The following is a 20,720-nucleotide window of genomic DNA, read 5'->3' on the forward strand; positions in this document are numbered from 1 at the left end:
TACATAAACTTTTCAACGTAAAAAAATATGCTCAAGTACTTTTGATGTTGGAAAATGCATGTCCAGGCGGAACCTAGTGCAATGAAATCACATTTTATTTTCCCTGTTGCAAGTAGAATAGGCTTCCTTTGATGCGCCCATTGCAAAACCTAGTGAAATTGCTTAGCTCACTGGAAGTTCCTAAAACATAAGAACGTGAGAGCATACAGGCACTGATAGTAAACCAGGAATGAGACAAGTATTACTGAGCACAACTTGCAAGAAGGCATTTAACTGGCACCCCGGAAGCACCTGAAGTCAACTACACACATATTTTGGATTTTAACCTTTCCTTCTACAACAGCTCTTTTATCATATAAGAGGTTATCTGCCCAATGCTTGCAGAAGACAGTTCACCACTTGATGCTCTTGGAAAAATCATTACTGTACTTAATTATATGTCACATTCAATGGCACCCTAAATTCACAACAGCTCTGGCAGGACAGAAGTACATCTGCAAGTAAAAACTCATTTAGTTATGCTGTTGTGGTAAAGCAAGTGTATGCATTAATCGATGTGCAGGTTGTTGAATAGTTTGTGTGCCGACTCTAAGAAACCAAGAAACTGCACCAAACATTTGCATTTATCAGAGAAATTAGCTCAGCCGAGTTCGTCATAAAAGGAGACTACTGTAGTAATATGTAGGTTAATATTGCTGCCCATGACAATACGATTTCTACTGGCTTAAAACAGGTGAGGTGTGCCAGTGTGCCATTGACTCCATACAAAACCAATTCCCCAGGCTCCATCGAAAGCTGTTCCTCCTTTGAAAAACATTTTCAGTGCCAAATCCATGGCCATGCAACGAATTATTCTCAACTCTACTACATTGCTATGTGGCTGGAGAAGCTTCGTATAGCTTTTCACTGCAGAGCTACAACACCTCAGACTTTTAAAAACTTCTACACAAAAAGCAAGTCACAATATTTAGCCTCAACCAGCATGTGCAAGACCTGCACAACATGTGAATCTACAAAAAGTGACCTAATAAAAACTGAACAAAAATATCTTCATTGATCCATGGCTCCAAAAAAAAATTGTGCATTTGGAAAAAAAGCTGAAAAAAAGTAAATACACAATTTAATTCAGATATATACAGGCCCCATATCACATAAAAAGGGCAAACGTGCATAGGCAGAGACATGCAAAAAGGCTGCAGATGAGATGCTTCTAATCTGAGCATGATACCTTTTTAGCAACATTGAACACTCAGCTGGCATCATTTTTGCGCCAAAGATATTTATTGCAAAACCAAAGTAAAAAAGTGCAAACATTCAGCTTTTAATCACCACACGTCACATCTTGTCAAAGGCGGTTTTAGGATGAGGGTGGGAAGAAGAGGGGGGGGGGGGGGGGGGCAAAAGTGGAAAAAAATTGCTTTTCCCTCAGCGTGAGATGTTTCTTTTCTTTTGGGGGGGGGGGGGGGGGGGGGGGGGGGGGGGGGGGTACGACTGCACTGTCTTCATTTTTCGGATGAAATAAATCTCAAGTAATCAGCTGTGCAAATATTCTTCCAACCCTCCCATCCACCGCTACCAAGAGTTGCCCATAAATCTGCCCCTACAGTGAGTACTAGTACAATTTCCTAGAACTTCACAAATATGAACCAAGCACCCCAATTGCAGTACAGGCACTCAACAATGGGCACAAAAATTTTCAAGAGATTTCAAACAGAACACCAATGCTTCTTCAAACGACTGTTAAAGGTCTTCTTGCTAGATAAAAAAACGAAAAGAAACACAGTACACTTTCATAGGCACTAGCCAGCAGTCCATGGTTAAATGATACTATGGGGGAAATAAATAACACCTTGGGTGGATAATATCTTTCAACCTGGAGTAAAAATGAACAAATAAATATATAGAAGCACTGCAAAATGCGTAAATGCATGTTTAGTGACAATGGAGAGTAACACACATCGTGCCACTTATTTCATGCACAAATACACATGCCCAGGCGCTTTTGTTTTTATGCGTCTAGCTTCACTTAGTGAACAGTAAATATCGTCCAACAGTCACAGGAAAATATACTTTAACATATACTGTATGAGAATAAAAAACTGCCTCTGAATGGTTACCTTCAATATAAGCATCACAGGATTTTTACTTATGTTGGAACTCTGGATACTAAGATACATTTACAGCTCCCATACCCACTCTAAATAGGCAGTTTAGCTCAGAAACAACTTTAACACTCCTATCAGTGTCAAAATTGATGTGGTGCACAGATTACAAACCAAATGCACCATGCAACCCTTGCACCATCTAATGGTCAGGTAGAATTCTGGTGCATGTGTGCATAGCTTTTATATTATGACACCACCTTCTTCGACAATGGTCTCGCAGTTTTTTCATACGCTATATACAGCACCGGGTACGTGTGAAAAATACAACCACTTCACTGTCTAATAGAACCGCCCTTGACTATAGAACTTCACTCGGTGACAGCAGAATTCATTCACACACAATAAGCAGCATTTGAAGCACTGTTGTTGTCCCCTATACTGCAAACGCCTTTATTTCAAGCCCTCTTAAAAGCACAGTGCAAGGCTAGAAATGTCCACAGAAATGTGCTCTGCCTTTAAATCAGTCTCTTCCTGCAGCGCTCAATCTGCTCCTGGCCGTGGCAAAGGCCGTGTGCGGCCACCGTGCATTTCCACAAACTGAATGAGGGACCGTGGAACCTCGCCTGCCCGATAACTCAGTCCATACTTGGCCACAGCACGTGCAGCAAGACAGCGCAGGGTCACCTGGGTTTGAGTGCGGAGGATCACCTCCGCAACACCTGTTGTCGATGCTTCTGCCGCTGTCTCCCCACGTGCATTAGTTGCATCTGCGTGCACGCCCGCCTCAATGAGGGCCACAATGATGGAGTGCAAGGTCAGAAAGTCACTGATTGGCTTCTGGTAGGCGACAATGGCATGCAGCGGTGTGTTGCGCCTGGCATCGACAGCGTTTGGATCAGCGCCACAACGCAGCAGCAGCCTCGTAGTGTCGGCGCAAGGGAAGTGGCAGATGTTCTTGGTGTGAAAGTCGTCTACAGGTGTGTCTGCACTCACACACAGATGAAGAAGTGTGCAACCATCTCGGGTAACCCTGCAAAAAGTGTCACAATTGTACCCAGTGTGAATGAAACACAAAGAACAACGTAATAACCCTAAACTGCCTATACATCATTCTATAAATACTGCTGAGGTGGCCTAAGTTGCAGTGCCATGTGAGTGAGAAGGACGAAAAACTTCATTAGTTCCAAAAAAGAAAAACGGGACTTGAGATTGATGCTAGGTGATCAAAAGACGTTGCTTTGTGATGACCTCAGTCAGTCACTCGAGAGCCCAGCGTTGAACAGCCAGGTCCGAGCTGAGCAGCGCCACCTCACACTGCTCAAAAGTACGGAGTTGCAGCTCTGGTTTGGGAACATCGGCAGGGCAAGCCCATAGGATGTGGGCTCTATCGGCACGTTAACCGCAGAGGGTTCAGTCGAGGCTATAACTACCAGGAAACATGGCAGCATATTGGGCCGGCGTAGGCAGAGACAGCATTTGAAGCTGTCGCCAAGGGACCATTTCAGATTTTGTAAGAGATCACCTGGTGGAAACCAAAGTTACTCAAGTCTGTAATGCATTGTGATGGCACAGTACGTGACCTAAGTGGCTCTTCGCAGAAAATATCGCTTGGGAGCCGGCTAATGGCCCTGCTCTGTCGGTAAGACCTCGAGCAGCATTGTGTGTGGCCGTTTCCCGGTGTGTGCGCAGTGTGAGCGGGGATCTAGATGGTGGAAATGGTATGGCTATCGAATGGGACTGTCCAAAGGATGGAAAAAGCAGGGGGGGAAACCCGGCCTTATGCTACGTACTGCAGACTGAAGGTCAGTAAGTATAGTAGTACGTGATGTGGAAGCTATGGCTATCGCAAATTCCTCTGCTTCTTCCAGTGAAAACCAGTCTGTCTGCCTCTGTGTGTGAGCGTGCACGCGTACGTCCATGCACATATGGGAGTGTCCGTGTGTGTGTGTGTATGTGCATGTGTGTGTGTGTGTGTGTGTGTATGTGCATGTGTGTGTGTGTGCATGAGAGAGAGAGAGAGAGCACTCGATAGGACCCATAAAAGATGGTGTCGTCATGCAACCTGGCAGGTGGTGATTAAATTAATGTGGTCGCGCGAGGTTGCTCGGGAAGAGCAACATAAATTGCACAAGTCCTTCAGGTGGCAGCACCTAACATTCCAGGGCAGTGGCGCAACGCATAACCACTGCTCCAGGAGTGGTATGAGGACTTCCAGGGATCTAAGATTGTTAACAAAGACCAGTTCTGCATATATCGGCATTAACCCATTAGTAGGCATGTGGGAAGTGTTTTTTTTTTTGGTTCAAAGCGAATTCAAATCGAATAATAATCTTTTTTGAATAATTTCGAACACCTCAAGCACGCAAAATAGGTTGAATGGCACAATAAGCATTTTCAAAATGACAGGTCTACAAGCAGGGCAGACGTATTTTTGGGAGCTATCTATCGAATGCACCTACGCATCACGTGCCCGGAACCACGTCGCGTCTGACGTCCGAAAGGGGTTTCCATTTTCCTCGTGCTACGTTCCTCTCGTTCACGTACCATCACGCTTGTTTCGTGAATTTCACGTGGGCGAAGAGTGGTTGCTGCACGTGCAGTCGGCTCAAAATTGTTCTTCGGAAATCAAGAGAACCGTGCGTCCTTTAATTACAGAAATTTAGCATAGCGCGATCTGCGGCCGCCATGGTGATCCACTTCCGCAGGGAGCCACTGGGCATGTGCAGATCGCCCTGAGGACACCACAAGGTGCCAGATGCTGGCCAGCTATTTGCACTCCTGCTCTGTCGTGCTATGCTAAATCCCTCTATTGATGCAGGATGCTGTGCAGGTTATGGCACGTGCACACCGTGAGTAGCGCGGTTGCAGACTCCTGGCAGGTACAGATGTGGGCACCGAGCTTTTGCCTGCTCGCGTCAGTTGCCGCAAGCATGCGCAGACCAGCTCCAACATAGAGACCTCAACCTAAAGCAATATTCCTGCTGCATCAGGGCTTTTTCTGCCCGCCAAGGAGGAATGTACAGCCTTCATCAAAACTCTTCAGGCCACACGGTTTGGTTCTTTGTGATGTTGCACAGTTTCAGCCCACCCAAATGAACAAACACCTGAAAGCGGAGAACGACTCTTGCGCTTATACCTCCAGTCTACTAATGTGACAGCGTTAGAGCAGACGCTTGGAGGAGAAGCTGCCTACTTTGTTTCACTAATTCAGAATTGGCCTGGAGGGTTGTGACTTCACACGTTGGGCTTTGGAATGCAAATGATTAAAACTCGAGCCAAATTGTGACTATGAGGTAGTAGCATGACTGAGATGTCATTATGACATGTAATGCTGTAAAAAAATTAATTACCCTGAAAAAAAAAAGAGAGGAGTAATTAGCTGTGAATCGAACCCATGACCCTTGGGTTGCCTATGACCCTAGGGTCATCATTCAACTTGGTTAAAAAAAAAAAAAGAGATCATGCGCATCTTGTGGTGTATCACGTGGTCTAGTATGCCTACTGATGTAAGCTAATGAGTGCATGTAATTAGCAAAAGATGCTAATTTAGAAAGCAAGTATCAAATAATCATTAACGCTACTGTGTCATACCCCTAAGGTGGAGCTCAAGTGTCCGCCTAATTCTTGACCACCGAGGCTGCAATAGGTGCCTGACGACAAGGCACGAAAGCATACTCTGTTGCCTTAAGACCCTTGAGCGAGGTTGTGCACCACGCTACAGCCCCAGAAGGCCAATGACTTCCCAGGGTAGCTTTGCTACAGTGTGCCTCTAAGTTTGTGAACCTTCAGGAAATGCCATTCAAATGAAACTGTCCAATGGCCCATCCCATTTTCTCGAGCTGCGCATCAATGTCTCACACTGATCACAAAAATGTGAGCAGGCTAATAGGAGATGCTGAGCATCACCCACAACGGCACAATTCAAGCATGGCAGTGATGCAGCACTGTGGATATTGTACAGCCATGCTGGGAATGCTGTGCACTCAATAGAACTCTCTCTGATTTCAGTTGTACACATAAAAGGATGGAAAACAAGGGTTGACAAGCCCCATTAGCAGAGACGTAGCCACATTACAGTTGCTACACAAAAAAGCCCCTTAGTAGTTTTGCCTTCGCAAGCCTGTAACACCAAAAGTGAGCTCCTGCTCTAATGCAGGCACAGTGCACAATGCAAGCTCTTGCATTTCAACATCTCACCTGCCCAGCTGGACAAGCCTGTAGATGAGCCGCATAAGCTCATGTTCCTGACTAGCTGAACTGAAGTGGAGCTTGCTCACGACCACCAACAGGTACAGTGAGGTCAGCAAGTTGGCATCATTATCCTCATCATTACCCGCCTCCAGCTCATGAATAGCAGCTGACAGGATCTGGGCCACAGCACCTGGAGGCACTTCCACTCCCACATGAAGCATCTGGCTGAACACCTGAGCAGGCAAAAACATGGAAAGAGTCACTTGAACACCACTGAATACACAGCAATCGCGCAGTTACCAAGGATAGGAAGGACAGAGGAAGTTTACCGGAGTAGGATAAGAGAGGAGCAAGGTTCAGGAAGAGGCTGACATCAGATTGCAAATCATACATAATGCCTTTATAGGGCCTCCGTTTACTTACTGTTGTTTTTATTAGACGAGAGAGCCAAAATGATGGAAAAACTATTTAGCAGAATGCTGCAGAATCCAGGTTTTCCACCATATTAGCTTTCAGGGCTTGTTCCATCAATACAAGGAAATCTCAACTGATCAACAGAAATAATCTTTTCCCCAGTCTCAGATTCCATCAATGTTTTTCTGAAGCCTCTTTCAGGTTGCCCACCTGCCACGGTGGACAGGAGGCAACCGGCCAGCAGGCTTTACGGACAACTACTCCGTACGGCCAACACTTTATGGCTGGGTGGGTTTCGAACCCGCGGTGGCGTGAACAGATCAGCTTTGCTAGCCACTGCATTAGACCACTACGTCATTGCTGCAGTAGAACATCCCACATGTTTAACTGCCAGTCTCTCACACTGTGCTTTGGAGGTTGTCAACTTCCACCCATGCGCAATGGGTCCAGAACACACCACTATCGCATTGCCCTCTTAAACCGAGCCTTGAACCGAAACCAAAGTGAAAACAGAAGTGCGAGCGCACCAAATTCCAATTTGGCCTAACCACGTTAAATTATCTGTCACCTTTCTTAAGTGAACAATTGCCATAAGACATAACTTGGGCTGGCTGTATGCTATAGAAATTTATGTAGACTATTTTCATGCAGGAACCTGAGTAGGCTCCTTCGATTACTTTGTGGCACATTTGCTCCCTTGTGGCCTTTGTGTGAATATTACTCCCTGTAGGATTCATGTACTTGAAACACTTGTCCCTGTGCAAGTCCACAGCAAGTGATCCACCTTTTCCGTCGGCGCGGAAAACTTCGGGCATGTGCTGGGTCTTGATATTTTTGAAATAAGGGTTTTAAATAAGGGTTCGGGTGGCTTTTGCCCCATCAGTGACGCACTGATGGGGCAAAAGCCACCCGAACCCTTATTTATCCTTCTAAGGATAAGGGTTCTTATCCTTCCAATCTTGTTAAGTTATGGGGGTGTAGGGAGTGCATGAGGGCACATGTACTTTTGTTAAGATAGGAAGAGCACAGTGGGCACCAAAAGGGAGTCTGGTGGGGGATGCATTAGTGTTTGGTACTTGGTGGGTGAGGGTGTCTGCGATTCACAGGTACGCGTTCTCAGAATGTTTTTGTGTCTGGTGTATCTGGATGAGTTTCTTTATTTGCTGATTGAGAGCATGTACCTCCCGAGTTACACTTAGTGTCTTTGTCACTCTTTTCAGTTGTTTTATGGCCACTGAGGAGTTCGTGTAAATGTCGGCTTCTGATACAGACATCACGTTATTTATGGCTTACATAGCAACGCAGATTGCGTAGAACTTCATGACAAAGAAGCGAATCCGGGTGGTCCGATATATATTCACAATGTATGTTTAGGACTGCGTACGTCAGGCTAGTAGCTGCTGTTTTAGTGGCCTTTTCCATTATAGACGTGTCCATATATGCTATACACATTTTTGGGCATACATCAACCAGAGTTTTAGCTATCATGAACATCTGCTTGGTTCTGAGACATTCAATGCTTTATTTTTGCAAGAAACCTGATCATGATAGGTTGCCTGCAGAAAATGCTTATAAACTCAGATGCTACTACTTCTTTTGTTTTGTTTTTTTCATTGCAGGCATGTTCAGACTAAAATCAGCAGAATGAAAACAATGAAGAGGTCTTTCAAGTGTAGGTTAATGGATAACATCTAGATTCCTCCTAACGTTTCGGCTGTTTCCATAGGCAAACTACGGCTTCAGGAAGGCTGCTTTTCGGGTACAGTTTTGTTTAGCACAATTTTCCTAAAATTGCTGCAAGCCGGAAAAATGGGTTTTACCAAAACGTGAAAGAGCTCACTGATATGATACAACAATTATCCCAAACAAGAAATTTTTTGCCACTTTGGTCACAAAGTTAAATGACAATAGTGCACCATGAACATATCTCGGGGACTCAGCCCCGTAGCCTCCCCTTGTGGTCGCTTTCCTGCGGTGCACCCTCCCACGGCTTCGCCTCAGGAGGGGCGCGCCACGCGACTTTCCCTGGTTAGTTACCTTAACTAACTAGGGAGGGCATCACGGACAGCGTGACTGCGGCGTGCGCAGGAGAGTGCACTCTTTTCGGCTGGGATTGTCGGCGCGAGCGAACGTTTCACACACGGCTCCACTCTTCGCCAGCGAGGCGAGGAAGTGGCGGGGAGACCTGCTCCCATATCTCGTCCCGTCCGGCTTAGGAGTATTCCTTGCCCTAGCGTGGGTGAACATTCGCTCATAACCTTGCTGGTGAGTCGGACAACCTCGATTCATTAGCGTATTTTGTTGCTAGCTGGCGTTACTGTTGCTGTAGCAATAAATTCCTGTTTGTGTCAGCCAATGTGTCGTTCCTTTGTTCCCTCAGAACAAGGCCCGCCGTGGTCAGCATGCGCTCGGTAGCGTGCGCGATCACGGGGTGGGGTCTGGGCGGTTTGAACAATGCCAGCCACGATTAAACATGGAAAGCGTATTTATCTCCCCTATTAAAACCCCACAATATATAGGAGCTTAACCTCATAGTGGACTTGGCTTGTCTCGTCCCTGTCACTTCTGGCTCATGATGACCCCAGTTTGTGCGTTTTCTGGCAAACTGCGTCCAGTTCAAGGTGAGTAGGTGTCGCCAAAAGCATTTTTTTTTTGTTTGCAGACAAATGGCAACACAGGTACTAAACAACCATTTTGGTACCATTTTCAATAAAAAATGTGTCCATTGGGGAGGTTAAAAAAGGCCTTACCATTAGCTCGCACTAGCACCCTATGTCAAGAACAAACAGTGCAAAGCAAGAAAAGGTGCACTAGTCAACCAATGGATGAATACGTGGAAGTACAAACCACTGCAATTGACTTGTGACAGAATGTCCTGGCAGTAAACAAAACTCACCCAGTATGAGCAATGAAGATACTCACCTGGGCAAACCGCAACAGATCCTTACGCAAGGAGAGCCTGGCAGCTGATCGCAGCCGAAGAGCATGCAGCCAAAGCTGCAGGCAGCGATCAAAGGCTGCACTATCAGCAAAGACTGCACCCCTGCGAGTCATGACAAGAAAAAGGAAAGGAAAAGTAGAATCTACTAAGTGTCAGAAGGCGGAAGGTTATGGTAAACCCAGAACCAGTCACTCCCAAGCTAAAGTATAATCCTAATCACTGAAAGGTGGAAATTACAATTAACTGTATCGCATGCATTTTTGCCTTGGCACATGATAGCCTTAGATACTTATGCACCACAAACCCAACGCACAATATTTCCGCTACTTTTTTTTCCTTTTCGGCATGCTGGTAATGATATTCAGTTCACTTGATGACAATGCCATTTCCAAAATGTGGAATAATTATACAATGCAGATAGCACACCACCCAAGTTTTCTAGAATTTCTAGCACAATGAAACACAGCAATCCCATACAAATACAGACAAGCTAGTAAAATTATGCAATGAAAATGGGCATAAGAACAATTCTAAAATAGTCTTTTAACAACGTGAAGCACTCACTTGAACGATAGAGCACATTAAGAAAACTGCATGTGCCATTAATGGAGGTGAAGGGGACATAAAACAAATGAAGGGAGTAGTGGCACTGAGCACAAAAAAAAATTGCAAAAAGTAAAAAAAAAGATATTGAATGTACACTTTTCCCATGTACTGATGGGTACAAATAATGCCATTTCCTGCCTTCATTACATCGCAGCGTGACGACTACTTTCCATCCTGTTTGTGCACCCATTCACCAGGAGGGAAATGGTATGGTTGGATGAGCAGCTCGTGCCCGTCATTCATTTGCATGAGCTACCAACGTCAGTCTGCCACTGGAGCGGCAACGCTACATTAACTGCCCCGCTTCCAGCGAGAAAAAAACAAAGGGAGACAGCCGCATAGCGCATGTGCTACGGGAATAGCATGGCGTCATCAATGTGACAGTCAACACCATGGCTCAGCCTAAGTTCCTATGATCACTAAACCTGCATCTTGATATGACAGAATTATAAGTACACAAGAAAAAAGAACTATGCTGGATTTTCCCCTCCACAAGAGTCTTGCCTAATGAGCAAAACTTAAAGCAGAATGAAATCGTGATGCGAAATGGAGCCAAGTTCATGTTGTTAAATGCGTGCAGCAGCTACTTGTTTTATTTGTACAGGCCTACACAAGTTGGCACAAAAACCACAGAAAAGGAGCTGTAGTTATATACGTGTAAAGCGATGTAATCTGCATTCTATGCAGTGAGGCAGTGGATACCTATGGAAAGAAAATACAACCACAGATGACACCGAGTCAGATAGACGACTAGGCTAACCCTTTTCTTATTGTGGAAAAACAGGCAATTTCAAGATGGTGTGCATAAAAAATTTACTCACCAATAAATTAAAAATTCCTCTTTATTGCAACATATTATAGTGTAGTTAATAGAGCTCTCTTTTTAATGACAAAGAAAAAAAAGCAAGACATGCATTCCTCATAAAGAAAAATTCAATGAAAGGCAAAATCTGAGATATTCGTGCGAAAGTACACTAAAACACTAAACATGTTTAGTTAGCAAATAGCATAATAAAAAATCTAAAATACACATTTTAAGCATTACTCTGTCAGAAACAAGTATTGCCACATTGCTGGTGGCACAGAACCATTTAGAACATGCCAGGTACCTTTGGAGAAGCTTGGAAAACAGCGAATCCCCTTGGCAACGGTGAAAACCAAGAGTTAGGACGGGCACGTGTTGATAATCCAAGCTGAACGGAGCAGTCAGCTCAGTCCGAACTAAAATCAAATGAATGTATGTCACCTTTTCCCACAAAGCTGTCATTTGAATCCACTAAGTCAAGTGTCGATGCTACGGAATTGCAAGAACACCACTGCTGCTGACCACGGTCAGTGTGAGACGAGGAGGCCACCGTGGAAGCCATGCTTGCCATGACTTTTCTGCTTTGACACATTTCGCATGAAGTCGAAAAATTGTCCCTCTTATGGCTGACGAAAAAAAAAAAAGCAGAAATTGAAGTACAGTTCTTTTACAGCATACTGTAGGGTTTTACTAGTCTGGAAGCGGCTCAGACACTGTAGGGCTTTGCTTATCCAGAAGCAGCTAAGACAGCGCAAAATGGGCCATTTCGTGCCATTGTTCAAATTGAACGATTTGAATAGGTCTGGTAAGGAAAGAGTTAGGAAAGTTGTTGGGGCAGCATGGGCATACTGGAGGTCATTGTGAGAGGCCTTTGTTCTGAAATGAACTTGACTTATCATAGTGACAGCATATAACATTCCGCTCTAAGATTTCTTCACACACAGTGCACTGCCTGAACCCCTTCCGCAAGCCGGACTGCAAGCTGGGGCAAATTCAAAGCACGGAAGACTTCAAGCATCTTGCCCGCAAGCTGACCCACTTCGTGGTGGCCAAAAAGCTGAAGCATTGCAAGAATGTAGAAGACCTGGAGTGCAACGAAAATGTGAAGCACAAGGCAAAAGAGTTCATCCAGAAATACGTGGCCAAATACGGACCCGTCTACCAGAAGAACAAGGCTGTTTCTCCAAAGGATGCGTGGCGTGATCGAGCGGCTACAGCTGCAATCCACAAGCGAAGAACGAAAGCTGGCTGGACACCAAAAATGCTGCCAGTAGTCATCGGCACAGCATCATCATTGCCAGGCCTAGTATTTTAGGGACCACTAGACTGCCAGGCAACATCACCACTCTGGAGGAAAAGAGCTTCACGTCAATGGAGTGCAACGAAAATGTGAAGCACAAGGCAAAGGAGTTCATCCAGAACTACATGGTCAAATACGGATCCGTCTACCGGAAGGACAAGGCTGTCTGACAAGGCTGTCTCCCCAAAGGATGAGTAGCGTGATCGAGTAGCTACAGCTGCAATCCACAAGCGACGAATATTGAAAACTAAGCTTGCTTGTGTTTTTGAAAACTACGCAAAGTTATTATTGTAGAGTATCTGCTATTCTCCATCTTTCCATTGTTTCTGTTAACTATTGTTAGTAACTTTGTCGGCACTGTATTGCAAAGGTTTTCTGGGCCATGTCAAGCTGTGATTTACAGCTTTTAGCCTAGATATCCTTCTAATCTTCTGGTAAAATAAACTGAATTGAATTACTTTTTTTGGATACTACCAAAGAACCTCAGGGGCCAGTTGGAAAGTTGCTGAGCATCTTGAGAAACATTATGCCACACTGTTTCGAACTAAGCATGCCTAGCATCCTTCTCCCTATTTGCGCAGGAAGAAAAGGGAATCTGCGAAACACCAACATTAAAATAAGACAGCATGACCAGCATTCTTATTGCCTTCTTTGGCATCAGGGGCAGAGCTTCACTTTGTATGTGTTTAGACTGCATGAGGATAACACAAAGAAACAGCAGGTTTCTATCTTTGGGGCTGCTCTAAGACAAATCACAGCTGATGTTTATACACTAAGAGACACATTTCACTCCTGATACATGTTAACATAGAATTTTTTTTTTTTTTTTGTGAATGCTGAAGAATCAAGGACACAAATTTTCTGAGCAGTCAATTTATCATTCATTCATTTGCTTTGCTATGGACTCGCTGACAAGCTCAAAGTGTATGGGTTCACTGTGCAGTGGTCACAAATGGTGGTTCTGAAGAAAAGCATGCCAGTGAAACAATATTTTCTTTTCCACTTGATCTACAAGTGTGATGATGATGCAGTTCCTTGCTAAGCCTAACATACAAACAAGCAATGACCAATTTTATGATTTGGTTTGGTTTATGGGTGTTTAACGTCCCAAAGCGACTCAAGCTATTAGGGACACCTTAGTGAACAGCTTCGGAAATTTCGGCCATCTGGGATTCTTTAATGTGGACTGGCATCGCACAGTACACGGGCCTCTAGAATTTCGCCTCCATCGAAATTTGACCGCCGCGGCTGGGATCGAACCCGTGTCTTTTGGGTCAGCAGCCGAGCGTTATAACCACTGAGCCACCCCAGCGGTGACCAATTTCATGAAAGCTCTGCACAGTTGAAGGGTTCCTTCATTAAAAAAGTAAACAGTGTCCCAAACCAAACACCACGACACCAAACTGCTGTGCTGACGCACCTTGATCCTTGGTAGCACCTTTATACAGATTCATCAGCCAATGTGATTCACTCACACAGGCCAAGATGAATTACTGCAATTTAAAACCAGTTCCTCCTTTTTGCAGAAAGGTCAGTAAAGTGGTGTGTGCACACAATAGCCACCACATGCACCACGCTAACTAAAGAAAACGAGTGATCTAGTTGGTGTTTTTCGATTGAGGCCGGCATGGCAGCCAGCATGAAAGAAATTCAAAGGACGAAAGAAAATTTTGTAAGACACAGGCTAAACATCAAAACCAGCTGATGTCTACCACAGCATCCTGTGAAAGCACTTTTCTCGTCCTTTTTTCCTGCTAGTTTGGGCCAAGTTGAAGCCATTCAACACACCACCCCTTAACAAGTGTAGGAGGTGCTGCAGCTCAGTTGGCATGGTACACACACATGCCTGAAATAAATGCTATCACGCAGGCTCATGTGCAGCTGCAATCGTGAAACTATTTGTGAAGCGGACAGAACTGGCCACAAAGTGCAGGCGAGTGGAACTATAAGTGCAGGGTTCCCCTATAAAGGTAGTCTTTAAGCTAGGCAACCAATTAAGATGAGAAAGCAGGCCGTCAGGGCGCCAAGGACCTGTCTGACACACTTGATGCCTTGTGCCATCAGTAGCGATCCACTCGCACGGTTCCCTGTGAATCGAATCAGGCCACACCTGTAGACGACGGGGTGCGGCAGCTCCGGGTTGTGCTGCCCCAGGATGCGCTCACGGATCACCAGGGACTCCATATGGAGAGCGTGCGCGTCGTCCTTGATGCCGAGGAGCTCGTCCAGGGTGGCGCACTCCACGCGCGAGTCGTACGCTGCGACCACAGGCCCGCGCTCCTTGTGCAACCGCGGCTCGCGCTCCCGCTCGCGCATGGCCGACTCTAGGAAGTGGAAAGCGCGTTCCAGGCTGTAGTTGTCCTTGTCGTTCGCGAACGACGCGCCGAGCAGCTCCAGCGCGTCAATCTTCTCGCGGCGCGTGCACCACGGCTGCTCGACGAGGTACTCGACCACCTCGGCCTTGGTGCGCTCCGCAGCCGCCAGTAGCGGCGTCATGCCGATTCCGTTGACCAGAACGCGGGCATCAGCGCCGAGCAGTTGGCGCACGATGTCCAAATGTCCATGCTCGGCGGCGAACTGCAGCGCCGTCGCGCCGCACAGAGCCTGCACGTTGGGGTCGGCGCCCTGCGACAGCAGGTACCGCACGACGTCCAGATGTCCCTTGTAGGCGGCAATCATGAGACAAGTGTTGTTGTATTTGTTGGCCAAATGGATGTCGGCACCGTGCTCGACCAGGAAGCGAACGATGTCCAGCCGTCCGTCGAAACTGGCTGCTCGCAACGGCGTCGACGCAGTGCGCGTCGGGTGGTTAACGTCGGCGCCGCGCAGCACGAGAATGCGGACGATGTCCAGGTGCCCAGCGCCGGCTGCACACCACAGAGGCGTCGCGCCTTCAATGACGTAGCCATCGAACTGGACTGTGCCTTCCTGCTCAAGTTCGACCGCAGAACCGAAGTTGTCGAGTAACCTCTGTACCACTTGCTTATGCCCATTACGAGCGGCGATGAGAAGTGGCGTGCATTTCTGTTCTCTGTCTACCATCAGCGCGCCAAGATAGTCACGGTAGTCGCGTTTCGGGACACTGGCCAGCAAAGCGTACAGAGTTACCGGGAGACCGTCGCGAGCGGCAGAATAGATCTTAAATCGGAGAGACTGTTTCTGAGCATCAGCCATCGCTGTTAGCAGCTAGGAAACTCGACGTACTGTTCGCGAACGGGGGCCTAACAACATTGAATAGTCATTATTTCTCGCACGACTTCCCGTCTTTCGACAGTACAGGCCATCCCGTGATCACTCAGGTGTCGCCAACAACAAAAATGAAACGACAGCACTGTGCGCGATCGACGCGCCGCCACCCTGAAAAACCTTGAAAGCAATGCACGATGGTTGAGCTAACGTTTTTAGATTACTAATCTAAAAACGTTGGGTTGAGTTAACCTACCATTTAATTCATCCTGCACATATGTTATTGTGTGATGCTGTGGCGCTGATGTCAGCAGCGACTTTCACATGGTAGGCAAAACGTTCCACCTGCCCGTGCCTACCGCAGCTACTGGCGGCTGCATCATGCCTGAGCGCTGCTGAAGCCAACGTTTTTAGATCTGGCTGAAGCAGCATGTATTGACCAGCTGCGTCACTGTTGGATCCGCGTAGTAGCATAAAATGAAATTTAAATTAGCCTCGATAGGTTTCTCGCAGATAAATACCGCATTACGAAACTGTCTAACAGTGCTGCGGTAGTAAAGCGCGAAGTCTGGAAGTCGATCGGTATCGGTACTGCCACTCAATGCATGCAAGTTACTGCGTCCATTCACCTGAACATCAGCATAATGCGCTTATGACTGCACAAAGAAAAAAAGCACATATGTAGCTGCACACGTATTTATCACTTTGAGCCGGTGTGCACGGGGCGCCGGCCGGCAGGTTCACTCGCTCCCAAGGAATGCGTTCTTTTGTTAATAGCACAGCGGTAGCGCGTTTTATGGCATTTAATATTTACTTGAAACTGTTTCTTAATATGACAGACGTAATTATTTGATTCGAGTAGAAAGAAGTCTGATAAGTTCTTGCGCGGTAATGTTGTGCTTAGAATAGCGTACGTTAAAGGGACACTGAGGAGAAATTGAAGTTGGCTTGTATCGATAGAATACCAGCTCCTGATCACAAAAACGCCACTCTTACTGAAAACAAAGCTCTTAATTGTAAGGTAGAAAATAGCAAGAACCAAAATACAGGTATCGCCGCCACAGGCCAATCTCGCAAGTACAAGCGTGATGACGTCATAGGACAAGAGACGCCACCTTGAAGGAATTTTCCGAGGGGAAGAAGCTGCTGTTGCACTAGCAGTAGCTGAAGGATACCGCAGAAATAAATCGCTCACAATAATCACTGACTCCAAAGAAACATGCAGGCACTACACTAATGGTAGGATCAGCAAGGGAGCGCTACGCATCATCCTCCAGGCGGGACCCCCGAACAAAGAAATTCAGCACAAAATTTTCTGGGTGCCGGGCACACCGGGGTGACTAGGAATCAGAGGGCCGACGATCTAGCTCGCGAGCTTACCAACCGAGCAGATACATCAAGTGACCCTGAGCCCACCACAACGGTGGAACCATAGTACGCGGAAATCCTAAATCACTACAGAGGTCAGAAGATAGCGTATCCTCCACCACACCAGCTATTAACGCAATATGAGGCAGTCGGTTGGCGGTGACTGCAAACAGGAAGCTTTCATAACTTACACATACCTCACAAAATGTTTCCGAACCAGTACGCGGACACATGCAAGTGGTGTGGAGCCACCCCCACTTTATACCATATTACATGCGAGTGTAAAAACAATTATTCATTCCATAAACTAAAAGAGCCCAATGCGGAACAGTGGGAGAGCATGCTCACCAGCAGCGTGCTGGCGGCCCAAAAAGGACTGGTCCAGCATGCGTATGAGGTAGCAAGACTCAGTGGGGCCCTGGAATAAGGGCACCACCCCTGGAAGACTCGGTTGATTGATTGTAAAACATTTTATTCGCCGGGAAGAGCTTGGCAAGAAGTCGCGTTAAGTGGTCGAGAGTACATAGCCCTCGACGACTTTGTCAGCCCACTCCACCGCCAAAACTTGCGTTCTGGGGTCAGAGCTAGCCAGCACGGTCTCCCACCGCTCGAGAGAAGGGGCTGTAACTAGATCACCCGGAGGTGGCTCTATTTTGCAGTCCCACAGGATGTGATCGTAGGTAGCACGTTGGCCACAGTGTTGGCAGTTTGGGTTGTAAAGATCTGGATAAATGTGCGCGAGGAGTGATGGGGTGCGTATCGATCTCGTCTGTAGACGACGCCACGTAACCTCTTGTTCTTTAGTAAGGCTTTTGTCTGGAGGGGGGAAAATTCTCCTCTCTAGTTTAAAATGATTGGTGAGATCATGATATGTGATCATTGAGTCCTTCGTGAAATTCAGGGAGCCAGACTCATCCACTGCCCGGTCGACGAAACCTCGGGCTTTATTGTGGGCTGCCTCGTTCCCCGGATTCCCCGAATGGGCTGGGACCCATATCAATTCGGAATAATTTGGTGAGAATTTGGTTGCGTTAAGGATTCTAAGGGAGGTGTTTGTAATTCGCCCTTTAGCGAAATTATTGATACCCATTTTGGAATCGCTGAGGATGATGCTCCCTTGGGTATGTGCTAGGGCGAGGGCTATAGCCGCCTCTTCTGCCGTTTCAGAGGATTTCGTTTTGATTGTCGCCGAGACGATGTGGTCACCATTCTCGTTCACAACCACAACTGCAAAGGCATTGGTATTTTTGTATTCTGCCGCATCTACATAAAGTGTTGTAGCACACTGTCTGTATTTCTTATACAAGGCTTTGGCTCGTGCTTGTCTTCTACCCTCATGGTGTAAGGGGTGCATGTTTTTGGGGAGTGGTTTGATTAGTAGGGCCGTCCTATAGGCGCGGGGTAAGTCTACTTTAGCATCGTTATTCGTAGGTTGAAAGTTAATTCCGAGCCTGGTAAGAATACTCCTGCCAGTTCTGGAATTGGCTAATCGCGCTGTTTGAGCCATTAAATGGGCTTCTTTCAGTTCATTGTAGGTGTTATGTATTCCTAACCTCATAAGCCTTTCGGTTGAGGCATTTAGTGGGAGTCCTAACGCAGCCTTATAGGCCTGCCGTATCATGCTGTCCAATTTGTCCTTTTCTGCTTTCGAAAATTTCAGATAAGGGGTGGCATAGAGTATCCTGCTCAGCGCAAAGGCCTGCACTAGGCGGCATAAATCTCTTTCCCTCACCCCTTGTCTGCGGTTAGCTATGCGGCGGAGTAATCGCGCCGTCGCTTCTACCGTGCGTTTTAGCTTAGTGAGTGTGTCAGTATTTTTTCCATTTGTTTGTAAATACAACCCCAGTATTCTCATGGTCTGTACCTCTTTGACAGATCGTCCATTAACATAGACGTTTATTTGCGGGGGGGATGTCGTGGTACGCCTACCGCTTTGTTTACGACGGATCACGAAGAGTTCAGATTTTTGCTCAGAACAAGTGAGGCCAGAATCCCATGCGCATGCCTCGATGATGTCCACTGCTGCTTGGAGTGTGTCTTCTATGTAGCCTTCGCATCCTTTGGTTACCCAAAGTGTGATGTCATCTGCATAGAACGTGTGATGTAGGTCTGGTATTTGTGCCAGTTTGGGGGGAATTTTGATGAGGGAGAGGTTAAAAAGGAAAGGGGACAGGACGGAGCCCTGTGGCGTTCCTTTACTTCCTAGTTTGATTGGGGCAGACTCTATTGTTCCGACCGTTATCACTGCTGTTCTGTTAGTGAGGAAGGATCGGATGTAGTTACTTCAACACCCGGGTCCCGTTGAATAGACCAATTTTTGGCGCCATAAAGGTTTTCTCTCTCTCTCTCCTTCTTAAATGTAAATTCGCGAATCTCTGAGGCTGACAAAGAAAGGTTGCACGGTTCATTATTGAAGAAAGTTTTGTTTTAAAACCGATAGTGCACTTTTATCACACAAGGAAGACAGACAAAAAGACAACTTGAATGTTGGAAGCAAAGAAAACCGTTGCTTGGCGGCGCCACAGGCGGCCAGGAGAGTTCTATTTATTATGGCGCTTCGCGTCTATGAGCTTTGCGTGCCTCGTGGTTTTGTTTTGACGTACCCGATTTACAAGCGCCGAACAGCAGAGGAACTCCAAGTGCCTCCTCGGCCTCCACAGCCTGTGGAAAACGAGGATGCAAGTTCGACATGCAGATCTCAATACCCGTCTTGTGCGCGAAAACTTCATTGAAAGTGTGGTGCTCCTTAGAGAAGCATCCAGGGCACTACCCGATCCACCTGAGTGGATAATACCTCACTAGACGTAGGTATGTACAGCCGCGGTCAAAAATACGCGGCCCACGGCTCCGGCGCAAGGAGCGGCTGCGGGGCCGCACCGCGGCGCTGCTACCTGCGTCGGGCGCTCAGTGCGAGGGTGTAGAGAGTGACGACAAAGCTTCGCCCTCACTCTTCCCTGAGCACGCCACACGGCTGATGAATGTTAAGTGCAGCGTTCAACTGTTTCGCGGCAGACGGTCCGTACGAAAGAGAGCTCTGCAATGCGTGCTGCGTGTGACTTTCATCGCCAACTCGGATATCTCGTATTCCCTATGCACAGACTGGCTACGGCAGGCGCGCGTTCTGCAGTTCGACTAAACGCGTCTGCCTGCGACGCGTCCGAGTTCGGTTCGCATTCCATACTTACGCGCGTCTCGCGTTCGTGTACGCCGCACTCCAGCGCCCGGTGCTTGGTCGGGTTAACTCTAATTAGTAGCTGGAGCTCGCTCCTTTAAAATTGTTAATTCAAAGCTAGAAAAAATCTAAGCACGTTCCTGCTGCAACGAAATTACGAGTAACACACCACCAGAAACAAAACAGGCCTTCACCGAGTTCACAGACCGGGGTCCTGACGCGACAATAACTTGTTCTGCGCTATTTCTTGAGCACCGTAATGCCCTTGCACCAAGGCTCACCACGCATGGGCGCGCGGGACATACGAGAGCGAAGCAGAATCGAGGCGGCAACGGCGAACCGCGCGCACTCCCCTTCAGCAGAACGCCGCACTTGACAATTATCAGCCGTGTTGCGTTCCCAGGAGAGAGTGAGGGCGAAGATTTGTCGTCACTCTGTGCACCCTCGCAGCCAGCGACCGACGTAGCCCGACGGAGGTAGCAGCGCCGCGGTGCGGCCCCGCAGCCGCTCCTTGCACCGGAGCCGTGGGCCGCGTATTTTTGACCGCGGCTGTACGTGTTTTTGAAGAGATTTTATACCTGTCGTGATAGCCAACGTGTCGCCGTCGCGTTTTAACATTTATGTGAAAATTT

General features: G+C 47.0%; 1 protein-coding gene across 1 annotated transcript; it reads right to left on the reverse strand.

Moving 5' to 3' along the window:
• Positions 1-1,465: 1,465 nt before the first annotated feature.
• Positions 1,466-15,848, reverse strand: Fem-1 (protein fem-1 homolog B). The gene is made up of 4 exons (XM_077659419.1): positions 14,473-15,848; positions 9,633-9,753; positions 6,303-6,529; positions 1,466-3,135 (listed from the first exon to the last, which is right to left on the reverse strand). The coding sequence occupies exons 1-4, from the start codon at positions 15,534-15,536 to the stop codon at positions 2,646-2,648; spliced, it is 1,902 nt and encodes a 633-aa protein (XP_077515545.1). The 5' UTR covers positions 15,537-15,848; the 3' UTR covers positions 1,466-2,645.
• Between the last annotated feature and the right edge of the window lie 4,872 nt (positions 15,849-20,720).

This window comes from Amblyomma americanum, chromosome 3 (genome assembly GCF_052857255.1).
Source record: "Amblyomma americanum isolate KBUSLIRL-KWMA chromosome 3, ASM5285725v1, whole genome shotgun sequence".
Lineage (NCBI taxonomy): Eukaryota > Metazoa > Arthropoda > Arachnida > Ixodida > Ixodidae > Amblyomma > Amblyomma americanum.